At 39.9% G+C, this 13057-nt stretch overlaps 1 protein-coding gene across 5 annotated transcripts in view; it reads right to left on the bottom strand.

Annotated features, from left to right (window-relative positions):
* Positions 1-13057, bottom strand: part of MYO1B (myosin IB) — a 90035-nt gene that overhangs the window by 20168 nt on the left and 56810 nt on the right. For all 5 annotated transcript variants that reach the window (XM_065751116.1, XM_065751119.1, XM_065751120.1 and 2 more), the window contains exons 14-19: positions 4594-4698; positions 3597-3659; positions 2665-2865; positions 1258-1484; positions 889-1089; positions 240-333 (exon numbers count right to left, since the gene is read on the bottom strand). In XM_065751116.1, the coding sequence (XP_065607188.1) occupies positions 240-333; positions 889-1089; positions 1258-1484; positions 2665-2865; positions 3597-3659; positions 4594-4698 (891 nt within the window). The remainder of the gene's footprint in view (positions 1-239; positions 334-888; positions 1090-1257; positions 1485-2664; positions 2866-3596; positions 3660-4593; positions 4699-13057) is intronic.

The following is a 13057-nucleotide window of genomic DNA, read 5'->3' as shown; positions in this document are numbered from 1 at the left end:
GGTTAAACTCTGACAGCTCTTCCAGAGACTTGACTCTGCTTCAGTCTTCATCAGCGTTCATTCATCCCAATTTAACAGGTCTAACATTAAACAGTTAGCCTTTTTTTTACACTATACTCTCCACCAACCACTGTATCTAGAAAAATCAGTAGGAAGAAGCTGGCAAATTATGCAGTCCATTGTAGGCTATCCTCATAAAAGATGTCTTGATTTTGCAGAGGAATACATTTTTAACTTACTGTTCTTGGGTTGCGGATGAATATCTTTGATCTACCAAATGAAAATTCTTCTTCAGGGATTTCCAATTCATTAAACAGTACCTCTACACCAGCCCTAGTAAGAAGTAAATGAGCTTAACAAACATGACCCACAGCTCTAAAACTTCTTAGTTTACATATTCACGGATTAATTTCTGAAAAATATATGAAAGCTTATTTTAAATTCTTAAATACTGCTTGACATAAGCAGATTGAAAACCTAGCTGACTTACTCGCTGTTCATCCAGCTAAAGGCAAGAATAATCACAGTAAAGATTCAAAATCATTTGATGAAGAAGGAGCACTTTTCATTTAGCAGCATCAGCAATGGCCTATTTTTTTCTTCTTACTTCTGTAATGACTTTGAACAACAGTAATTTTTAGACCACTGAAAAGGGTAGGTTTTACAATGAAAGAAATCAGACAAAGTCCAAAACGATTCTAAGGGAATGAAACAAGTAAAATGCTTGAGCTGCATCAGCTTGTCGATTTACTATTAAAATACTTGAATTTTCATTAAATAATTAAGAATTCTATTTGTTTTTAAAGGGGAAAAACCCATCAGAATGCATGGAAAATATTCATCGTATTCACTGAAATGTGAGAGTTGAGCAAATTGCAGTTCTCCTACCTGGCTGGTCCTCTCCAGTGGGGCCACGTCTGCTTGCACAGCATTTTGTATCTCTCCAGGCACGGCTCATACGCCTGCCTGAACGCATACCCTGCCCTTCTAACCCGGACATTCTCCAGAAGACCGAGGTAGCGGATCTGGTGGCACACCAGGGCATCGTTGAAAATATGCGCAGCCTTTTTGTCATTGGGTTTGATGCACCTGGAAAAGGAAATGGACAGTGACACTTGATCACAGCCCTCCAAGTCAACAGTTGTTACTGTTATAAAACTGTAGATTTCAACTGACTTATCCTTGAGCATCAAAATATCACCAGCCAAATCACTCAGCCAAATACAGATTCGTCAAATTCACCACAGGGACATTTACCTAATGTAGTTTGGATTTTTTGTCTGGAGATTTTTCATCAAGGTAGCAACTGAAGCCTTGAACTGTGAGCCTGCTGTTGGTGGTCTCTTGAGATTGATCTTGGCAGGATTACCTTCAGGGAACAATGCTTTGATAAGAGAGTGACTGGCCTTCCACATAGCCTGGGAGAGGTCCCGGTACAGAAGATCATTATTTTTGTCTACAAATCCTTCCACCTGGTACATAACCTGAACAACAGAGAAAAATCTCATCAGACCATGGTTTGTTCTACAGGACGTAGGCCATTTCCAAACTGCACCACAACACTGATTTTTCTTCTTTCTCACTATTCAAAACAACTGAAAGATCTCAGCAGCAAGTAGCTATCCGTGCAGCCCTCAGGGGACTTATATTTACAAGAACTCTCACCAGGAAAAGAGTCCAAAGACAACAATCATAAATGCTAAGCTTTGACCGGCAGCTGAAGACCCTGGAAGAACCCAGATGAACCTCACGTAGAACTCAGAGCATGACTGGCTTCTTAAATTTAATTTGTTAGTCATGACAAGGCATCTGGCTGATAATACAGATTTGTCAGCTTCATGGTTTCACAGCTAGTTCTTTGCAGATATGTACTATGTATGCTGACCATCACTCTACTACTGCCATAGTCAAATTTTACACAACAACAAGGGACTGTGAACTTGGATGACTTTTCCTTTAGAGAAAACATTTCTTATTTCTGACAGGTGTGGTAAATGCCACTGGTGGCAAAGCTCTTCACGTGAGCTTGCTTAGATTTTACAACTGAAGGGTCAAATTTTTGTTGTCTAGTGACCCAAATCAAAATGTTCTCAGCTGAGGATGGAAAAACAATCCCAAAATAGTTGGAATTTACTGATTGCTCTGTTGTGCGAATGAATATCAGTACTGACTGAAGACCCTCACTAGCTGCTAAGACACAACCTGTTTGCAGTCTTTCTCAAAGCACTAGGATATTTCAAATTCACCTACAGATCACTGCCATAGATAATGACTGCAGCTAGCTCAATGACAAGGAACACATCTTCTAAAATATCTTGCCTTCAGATGTGTGTGATTTTTTGTCATTCTAAACAACATGTTTGTTCTCATAGATTCAGCAGCACAATTGTTCTACCACCAAAGCGCATGGAAAATCAAGCTGAAAGAAGCCCTGCCTTCGGTTTTGGCTAGGGCATCGTGATCACTGAAAACCATGCAGCCAAAACCAGTATCTTCGGTTCAGGAGTGAAAAGATTAAAGGTCAACTACTGACTCAGGTAAACCTCCTGCATGACCATTACATAATTTCATTTTATTTAATAATTTAATGAGCCTCGCCACTGTATGAGTTTCACACAGGACCAACGTTCTCCAAACACCCATGGAGTCCAGGCTGGTAGGTACCTTGCCAGCATAATGCTGAATCCTGAAGCAGCTGTGAGGCAGGGTGGTGTCATTAAGGAACCGGGAACACTTGCTCATCCTGCTCTCAAAATGCTGGTGGGTGGCACAGACTTGGTTCAGCTTTTCTAAAAAGGTGTCATCAGTGACAGTTCCTGGTCTCAGGCACTCCTCGTCAAGCATGGCCAGGATTCCAGTTTGGTTCTGAAGTTTCAAGACAGAGTATGAGTGTCTGTTTCCATATTTACATCAATACACAAAAATCAGATTGCTCTCTCCTGTTAGACTTGAAACATGTCCTCCAAACCATCTCCATGTTTGGCCAGTTCTCTTTCCCTCACCCCCACTCCCAGCAGATGAGGATCTCCATTTTTGAAAGACTGCTTCAAAGACTGTAATCCTCCAAGATCATTTTAGTTGGTCCTTTCACCTCTTTTACTCAGACAATAGAAACTCCAACTTAAATGAAAGTAGATAGCTAATGGGTAAAAACAGCATACATTTTATGCGGACAGCTAAAACCTGTTTTGAAAGTTAAGGAATTTGCTGTGCTAAGTGCTCAGGAACTCCTCCTGTTAGATACAAGAATTTGCTGTATCTAAAGTGCTCAGTAACAAATTATGGAGTTCTCTGGTTTCCACAGGAAAAAAAAAAGCTATTATTTATAATGCAGCACGTGATATCTTTCAACAAAAACATCGCTAAATGTAAACATGTAAGTTTTGTTTTCATCTTCTCTCACATAGGTGCTGCTGACCATTTCTAACCCAGAGTAACGTCTAATCATATGAAAAAAAATCATAAAATGAATGCTTACCATTCAAAATAAGATTATTAATACAAACAAGGGCTAGTTTTATCAAAGCAAGGTATACTGAAGGCGTTATATAGTTAAATTTAACACATTTTATTTAATACTGTTGAAAGTAACTTACGTTTTCTATTAGGTCACAAATTATAGCATTGTTGAAATACTCAATATGAGTCCACTCAATTCCCTATAGGAAAAAGAAAAAAAAATAGTCTGAACAGGAAAACAACGGATGGAGCATTTCCCCTAGGCAATTTAAATTATATTCCAGTTAACTATTTTGGAATTTAGTTCTATATGCTTACCAACATTTTATTTATTAAGAAAGAAATGCAATCGTCTCCTGCTAGCATTATCTGCGCAAAACAGCTGCCCTTGAGTGGCTGCCAAAGCCACCCTCCATTCCTTTCCCCCATCGGTGTCAACTTCCCATGCACTCCCCTGGAGTGGGGCCAGCTGCCTCCTGCCCAGCCTCGGCTCAGAGCTGCTCTCTGCACGCTCCCACTGCTTGGAAGGGAAGAAGCCCATCTCAGGGCAAGCATCTGAGATCAAAATTCTAAGCTCTGAGGGGTTTTGTTGTTGTTGTTTGTTTTTTAGTGGGAGAAGGAAAAGGGGCTAAATTTAGATGAGACCATCTGAAAAAATCCAGAGTCTGGCCGTTGTTCAAATATTCCTAGCATCCATATATATGGTGCGTTGGTTTTTTTTTCCAAATATCAGCAATACCATTTCCAGGGTGGGATCCTAACGCACCTGCAGATAACACAGGTAGGGTAAAGGACTGGAGAAAGAAAGAAAAATTCTTAATTTGCACTCCGCAGAGACATCTTACAATTTAGAATTTTCAGAGTGCTGAAAACATCATTGAAGAAGCAAATTGCATTGATTATGCTTCACAAGTTTTCACACTGAATGCAAAAAATAATTAAAAAAAATACACGTCAACGCTTCATGCTACTCTCATGAAGACAAAGCAGGAACTTTATTCCATTTTCAGAAACGACAGTACACCAAAACAGTATCATCTAAAAAGCAACTCCCCTAAAAAGAAGTTCGAGAGTGCACCAGTGTGACTGAACAGAGGAGGAAGAGAAGATAATGAGAGATGGCTTAAGTGTTACCTCTCGGATGTATTCCTCCTGCTCTTCTTTGAGGGTGAGTTCAATGAAGATCTGCTGCAGCTTCTCGTTACAATAGTTGATAATGAACTGCTCAAAGCTGTTGTCCTGTCAGATAACACACGTTTGCATTTCACTGTTGTGTAAACATACTAGTGTTGAGTTGGAATGAGTTCCTGCAGCAGCTGCACGTCAGCAAGCTGCTCTATTAACTTCTAGTTTTGCAATATTTTACTGAGAATGAAATTAGTTTGGAAAATTTAGACAAATTCTTTCCCTGAGTTTTTCTTCCTCTAGTAGAAGAAATCAGTGGCTTTGTAGGTCTCTACTGGTAATGCCTCTGTACCACTTCCTTGGGACAAGTCATAAGGACATCTATGGTGCCAGAGAACAAAGTTTTGCTGTGCCAATCTGTCCCCATACATAACATGTGGTCTCCCACAGGTTCTGGTAAGTAAAATGGTATTAGTTGTTTTCCAACCAGGATCAGACAGTATCAAACAAGGTATTCTGTTTCACTGCAGACCAAGGCCCACGCTGCTAAGATCTGATAGCCTCCAGAGGTCAACCTCACCTCCTTCCTGCCAACCACTTGGCAAACTGCCCCCTAAAATGATGGGAATTTGGGCTTTACCAACCAAAAAAACCTTTTAAAAGGTTGACTCCTGCAAAATCAGCTTGGGAAGCAAGCATGTGTGTGAATCTTTGCAGAGAGAACTGCGGAGCAGAAGCCCCAGGAAAAAGCAGTGGCAGAGGTGAGACACCACCATGGTGCACTTCCAGGTAACAATGAGCCCCAAATACCCAAGGTAGGGAACTCAGATACTCATGTTCAACCAAACGTCCCCAGGGCCAGGATTGTGGAATAAAGCTGGGGTTCACCACATTTCTACATTGTTAAATGAGTGCAGCTGGGAGGCCAGGTGCCCATTTTGAAGATCATTTCCAATGGAAAAGGGAACATCAGCCTCCTTGGATTTTTTTGTTTTGTTTTGTTTTCCGATGCTTACAAGAGTCGTTAATATTGTAAGAATTCCCTGCATGCGCCTGCAGAAATAATTGCAATCAGGAGCCACTTTGGATATCTATTCCTGGTCTCTTCTGGCCTGTGGGTTGGGTTCCCCCTCCCTTTTTTATTTTAATTGCTATTCATCAAGAGCCTTCTGGTTATTTAGGAAGCCTGAAATTCTGCATAATAAACCACTATGCATTTTCAGACTATGAAAGAAGTCTGCTATACTTTATCTGTGAAACTCAAGTTATGATAATACAATTATTTTTATTTTTTTACTACAGGCAACGGCAATCATTTAAAACCTTAAATTAAGGATCTGGACACTAAAATAAGATTAAAAACACACAAGCAGATTAGAAAATATTTAGGTAGCACAGATCACTTCTATCATTATAGTTTTAGGTAAAGCAAAATCACAGCCAATCACCCCAAATTCTCAGCCATATGAAATTCTGCCCCTCACACCAATTGCAATTATCAGTCAGAGATTGCAAACTTGCACAGCTCTAGATAAGAAAGTCAAAATTTGGCATGCATCAAAACCAGCACTGCAAACAAGTTGTACTTACTGCATTCTGTTGGAAAAAGAAATTACATAAACTGCGGTCAATACTACTTCCAAAGAAACACAGAGTAAAAATATCCATTAGCATTTATTTGTTGTACCAAGTGAGACAGTAAAACAGCTTGGTTGTTCTTAATCGTGTTTGTATTTCACTGAAACTGTGAAGCACTACGTTGATGGTGTATATTAAACTTGTGTAGATGAGTGTATGTTTAGATTCAGTGCAAGACTACCAAGTAAAACAAGGGATTGAGGTACATCACCATGTGACACAGAGCAGCACTTCTGCACTGCTACATCTCTAAATCAAAGCAGACTTTTTAACTGAAAAGCCATAAGTATGACCTCTGGTAGATAAATCTCAGTAAAAGGAAAGGGGAGTGGGGGAGGTGGGAGAGAACACTTGAAGGATGAGTAAAAGCTTATGTGACACATGCAGATAAGGCCTTCACTTTAGATATATTTAGTCCAACATGAAAAGACCCCAACTGACACATCACCTTGGCAAGAGGAAGGGTCGAACATCCTCATCTTCCTGCCAGGTACACACCACTGACTCCAAAAGACTGTTTTCCCAAAAGCCCACATTATTCTGATTGCAAGGACAGCAGGGCTTATATTTCACATGTTACACATAGTCCTCAAAGAGGATAGAAAACGGAATGCAAATCCAGCTAAAGCATCTAACTGAAAGGTCATTAACAATATATTAAAGTGATTGCTAGGTGCTTTCCCGATTTGCTGTGTATCTGTGATATTTATGGTCTGTCTCAGAAAGACAAACCAAAATCCACAGAGCTCTTCGGAAAGCACTTACTTTAAGCTAGGAAATTCTATTTGACATCACCAAGACACCAAAAATTGCTCTTCCAGGAAAGCAGGCACTAGAGACAAGTCGCAATTTTGGCTTCTGTGTGCAATACATAGCAAAAGGCTAGCAGTTAATTACAGCACAAAATGAGGGAAAACATTTGGAATTGCTGTAATTCTCAAACACTTAACTCTGAATAAACCAGGAGACATTTGCTAAGGTAACTGCAGCTCAGAAAGAGGCATTTCCTTCCACGAATTTTAAGAAACACTGTGAAGATCCGTTTGGAGTGCTTGTTTCTGGGTAAACATGAATAAAGCGATGGAGATTCTGTGAATTTATTCACTGTTATTGTTGAGCTATAGATTTCAATAGTGTGAGGACTTCACAAACCATAGGCTGGTGCACACGAATTGTAAAGAACCATCCCTCGCTATTTTAATGATGGCTCCTTGATTCATGTGGTACAGGTATGATGGGGTCTAACAGACTTTATTTTTTTTATAAGATGACAGGTTGTGATTGGTACTGGTGACAGCAAAGCACAAATCCAGCCAGAGGAAACAAGCTGGGAGGACTCTGTGACCTGAGCCTGTTCTTACTCCTTGTGCTGAACATCGTCCTCAAGCAGCTGAAAGAGCCTTCACAAACAGTAAATTTCAACACTCTTAGGAAATTTCAGGGGAAAAAACAGGAGAAATATCTAGACTAGCACTTCCCAAATATCGCAGTGTCTGTTTCTTCTCCAGGCTGTAATTTTGCAGCTTTAATGTTGCAAGCATCACTTCAATTGCTGCTTTTTTATAGCAGCATTTCATAGCATCTCTCTGAAGCCACTGCAGAATATGAAACATAACTTTTTGGTAAGAAAAAAACCCCCACTCAGTCTCTCAAATTAAATTAAAGGTGCTGGGAAACAGAACATCACCTGAGGTAGATTCAGATCAAGCAGCCCCCCACAGCTCACTCCATCAATCTTTTATTGGCTGCCACAGTGAATTCCAACAACTAAAAAAATGCAGCGACAAAACTCAAAAGCTTCACCTCGTAAATAATGGCACCTTGCTCCCCCAGTTTTACTCTTTATCAGCCTTCAAACTACTGTCATCAAGGTGGCAGTTCATCAGCAGCAAGTTCTTGTTCTCAAAAAAAATATGCTCCATGCAAAAATGTAGTACTTACATAAGAAAATAGATTGCGACATTGTACTCACAGAGGTGTTAGAGTCAATCATGAAAAGACAAAAGCTCAAGCTGGGAACCACTGAGTTTACAAGAATTACACATGCATGCTTAAAAGTCTACAGAAATTCATTTGTTCTTTATCCATCTGCCTAATTTCTTCTTTGGAAGATGACAGTCATCTAAATGACGGAATCATATGAAAAAAAAACCAAAACAAAATACGTATGGATGTTCCTGGACTTATGCACTGTTAAACCAGCAAACTAACAATGAGACCATATAAAATTATTTTCGTCACAAAAATAAAAAAGAATTAAAAAAGGAATTAGGCAAAAAGTCTCTCAGTGGGCTCAGGCATGTTTTAACAAGTTGATGCTGAAGGTCAGTTCTTGCATTAGATTTAGGGACACCAAGTATCTAAAACAATAGGGCATTTTCTTAGGAAAATGAGTTAACTTCTGACCTTCTTTCTGCATAAAGAATTCAAACACATTTTTGTAGCCAAGTTTTAGTGATTTCCAGAGTCACTGAGGCAACTAACAGACTTTGTTTTTATCCAAAACTAGGATATTTTTTTTACACAGGTAAGTAGAAGTAGGTCAGACCTTAAGACATGGCAGAACACTGTGCTACCCTTCAAACTGACAGGCATTGGAGCCACAGCACTTCGTTCTGGTTTCATTTTTCTGCTTACATATATGAACATCTAAGTAATCAAACTTAAAAAAAAATACCTCATGCAAACCAGAATAAGCTCTGTGTTTTTGTATAAATACCTATGTAGACAAAGAACTGGAGAAGTATATCATTTATCATCTCTAAATATTCCACACATCTGTAATCAAACTGTGTTTCAATGTTCCTAGTGGAAGAAAATAACAAAGACAGATGCCCAAATGTATTCACAGCCAGCATCAATTTGTTCTGATGCCATTGCTTACAGGTACAGAATCGGGCACTCCTGCTCACACCTGTGGTCCCCAGACACAAAATCTGATCTAACTAAATCTGCAGCTCAAACAGCATGAAACTGAGATGAATACAGTGAATGTGCAACCCGTGGGGAAACCCAGGTATCATCACTTCAATAAAGTCAGCTTGATAAATAACAGTTCTGAAACAACAATAATTACAAACAGGCAAGAACCTACCATATAATCTTATCCATTCCTCTGCTAATACATAATTACTGAAGGAAAAAATGCCATTTGCACAGCCTCAAGCAGAGCACTTGTGTATGTTTGCTCCAGCATTTCAAATATTTCCTCTGTTGAAAGCAAACAGCCAATGGGATTTACTTTATAAACTTGCATTTCACAAAATAAGCCTCTCTAAATACTTAAAGGATAAAGTGATTAACTAAATGGCGATTAAATTCTGTTTCAGAACATGATAGTACATAAGGAAATGATTGTTTTGACTGTATTTTAAGGTCTCCACAGCGCCTAGGAATCCACCCATGGGTCACTCTGCAAAGCTCCCTGCTTGCACAGCACTTGCCAGCAGATGCAGTTGATCAATTCTCGATTAAAAACTCCATTCTTACAGTGCAAGGTATAGTGCCTAGAAGAAATTACATTCTGGAGATTATTAAAGCAGCTATCAGGACAACAGATATCCGCAGCTGAGATAGAGTTGAAGGAAGATGTGGAGAAAGGGTCCCCAGAGCCTAAAAAACTGAAGATAACAGAAGACCCTGATAAGCCCATTTTCTCCGTGTGCTTTTCTCTCTACTAAGTCTTCTTTCTAGTTATTTGATGCTCCTCCAGTAAGCATAAAAAGTCCTTAGGGAAAAACATTTCCAGGCCAGCAGCAATCTTCCCAAACTCAGCAAGCTCTGCATCTGCCCTTTGCTTCATTTAGTAAAGCAGGACACCAGCAAGCAAAGCGACTGAGCCAAGCTGTCATGTAGCTTTATGGTAGCAGTGGAAATACCTTCCCACTTTTTTCATACCTCAAACATCCCAGAAATGTCTTTGCAATGTTTACACTTTCCTTTCATGGTTGCCTCCCTCTAAAAAAAATAATTACCACAACTGCAAATACGCTAATATGACAAAATGGCATATTTCATGTTTCTAATGAAATTTCCTCAACACAAACATCAGCACTATCAGAGTCTGGATGACAGTACATGCACAGTTGTACAAACAAGGTGACCAGGCTTCTTTACATCAACACGTGGGACTTCTACAGACAAGAAATAAGCTAACTGTGCACAGGTGGTCATCCCCTCTGTACTCAGCACTGGTGAGGCTGCACCTCAAGAACTGTGTTCAGTGTTGGGCTTCTTGCTACAACAAAGATGTGAAGGCTCTGGAGAGCATCCAGAGAAAGGCAACAAAGCTGTGAAGGAGCACAAGTCTTATGTGGAGTAGCTGAGGGAACAGGAATTGATCATTCTGGAGAAGGGGAGGTTCAGCGGAGACCTTATCACTCTGCTACTCACTGAAAAGTGCTTGTGATAAGGTGAGGGTCAGTCTCTTCTCCCAGGTAACAGCAATAAGACAGGAGGGAATGGCTTTAAATTGCACCAGGGGAGGTTCAGGTTGGGTATTAGGAAAAATTTCTCATGAAGAGTGGTGAGGTTTGGAACAGGCTGCCCAGGGAGATGGGGGAGTCGCTATCCCTGGAGGTGTTCAAGAAAAGGGTAGATGAGGCTCTGAGGGACATGGTCTAGAGCAGTAACAGGCATGGGCAAATGGTTGGACTAGATGATCTTAGTCGTCTTTTGAACCTTAATGATCCTATGAAATAAATAAGACACAGTACCACGGTGTGTCACAGACTACGAAATGGATGTTATTGCTGCTGGAGGCTTGTTTGGCTTTTTCTTTTTCTTTTTTTTTTTTTTGAAGATATTTCTTCTTACCACTGAGTTTTATGCGGAATTTGGTGTACACTATGTCCTTGCATGTTCTCATGGACATGGATCAAAATCAGCTGGATCCTTAACCCAGCTTTGTTGTGCCAACAACTTCTATCCAGCAGTCAGATGAGGCACCTGCACTGCCCCAGACCGATGCTCAGAGGATCCCTGATGAAGGGTCACTGGAAGCCTTCCCTTGCACTTCTCAGCATGCCCTCCTGTCCTGGCACAGTCCCCCCTTCTTGCTCAGCTGAAACAAGGGTCAAGCACAGCACTTCCTGGCACATTTCAAGAATGAGGCTTGCAGCATCACACAACCACCCCAGCCCCGCAGCCTGCCTTTTCACACTGACTATACTCCCTTAAATACCTGCCTGCAGGCCATTTGCACAGAGACGCCCAACACTTCACCATTCAGCTCTCCAAACACTCAAGACCCTGCAAATGGCTTACCACAGAAGGCATGGCAGAAATGAAGAATAAACACAGATTTGCAGCACCTATTTTGCAATCATTTAGCTGAGCTTGCTGCTGAAATCTGCCAAACCCACAGAGTCTGAGGATTATCAATAGCTTTAAATTGCCTAATTTGAATTTCTGGACAGCAAAGTCCTTAAATCTGTGTTCTTAGATAGCTTTTGGGTTTGTCTGAAAAATGTTTCTAGCGATTGATAAAATACCAACCATGTCCAAATACCATAGTATCCAGTACTATCACCACAGCATTCAGTATCTTGCCTCTGCTAGGCTTCTAGAGCCTTCCAGTTACTCTGTAGGTAAACTTCAGCTTAAGTTAAATGCAGAAATGCAGTGAAAAGCAAGTACAATCAGCTTTCAAAAACAGCTGAATGCCATTTTTAAGTCACTTGAATTACAGAATTGTAGAATCATAAAGGTTGGAAAAGACCATTAAGATCACCTAGTTCTACCATCAACCCATCTCCACTAGGCCAACTGAGCAGTGTCCTTCAGTGCCACAATTGCTTATAATAAAACAAGGCTGCAGTCATTATCAGAAGGCGAAGTGTAGGATTTTTTAGAATGGTAAATGTTATTTATTTTACTCTTCTTAAAGCAGGAATTGTAGGATGATCTAAGGAACCATCCTCATCAGAAATAAGGATGGTTTAGGCCTTATTCAAGAAGTCTGTAGCAAATTCATGTTTCTATAATGTATCCCAGTAACTTCTAAGCAAGAGCCTTATGGCAAAACAGCTAGCTAGAGTATCATTAGTTTAGTCTCTAGTGATCCTAATGGGTAAGTATAAAGCAAAAAAAAAAAAAAAAAGGTAAAAAAGTTGAAATCAGTAAGCAGGCATCTTGTTACTCACTGCAGAGACATTAATCTTCATGTGCAAACATTGAGCACGTCTATGAAAAATTCCTCCTATCCCTGCTATGACTTTTGATGCATCCTGTCCTCGCCCCCAGTCTGTTTATTCTAGTTGTGATCATGAGTTAGGACAGAGAGGGAGAAAATACATCTCAGCCTGTGAGCCTCTGAGGTCCCTTTGAGCTCTTTTATGAAGTTACAAAGAAACTGTAGGTCAAAGAACAGACACTAATGATAAGCCTAGCTGCTTGCTGAGTAAAAACGTATCTAAAGCAAGCCTTTTTAACTTCAGCATATCAAACAAGTTTGAAACCTACAGATTTTTGTTTTTACAAACCTTCCAATCCATTTTTGTGAGAAAAAGAAAAAAAACATTCTTAGCAATCATTTTTTGTTGTTCTAATCTTCAATAACCAATGCAGAAATGAAAATCTGACTTAAGATTAGGATCAAAAGGGAACTGCACATGTTCAGTTTGTGGTTATAAACGATTTATGATCAGATGGGTATAGTCACTGTCACTTCAGCTAGTAATCTGAACATTTAGTAGCCATGTTTACAAATGCACCACACAGCAAAAAACTTCAAAGTCCACTACACTTTTTATGAAATAAATCTTAGGCTATTATTGATTTTCCCTCAAGTTGCTGGAGCAACTGGGTTCAATATAATTTATTTTAACACTATATA

The sequence above is a fragment of the Cyrtonyx montezumae genome, unplaced genomic scaffold (assembly GCF_038088225.1).
Source record: "Cyrtonyx montezumae isolate F1298 unplaced genomic scaffold, pur_monq_1.0 scaffold_7, whole genome shotgun sequence".
NCBI lineage: Eukaryota > Metazoa > Chordata > Aves > Galliformes > Odontophoridae > Cyrtonyx > Cyrtonyx montezumae.
The sequence above is the reverse complement of the archived record's forward strand: the minus strand, read 5'-3'. Positions and strand labels throughout refer to the sequence as shown.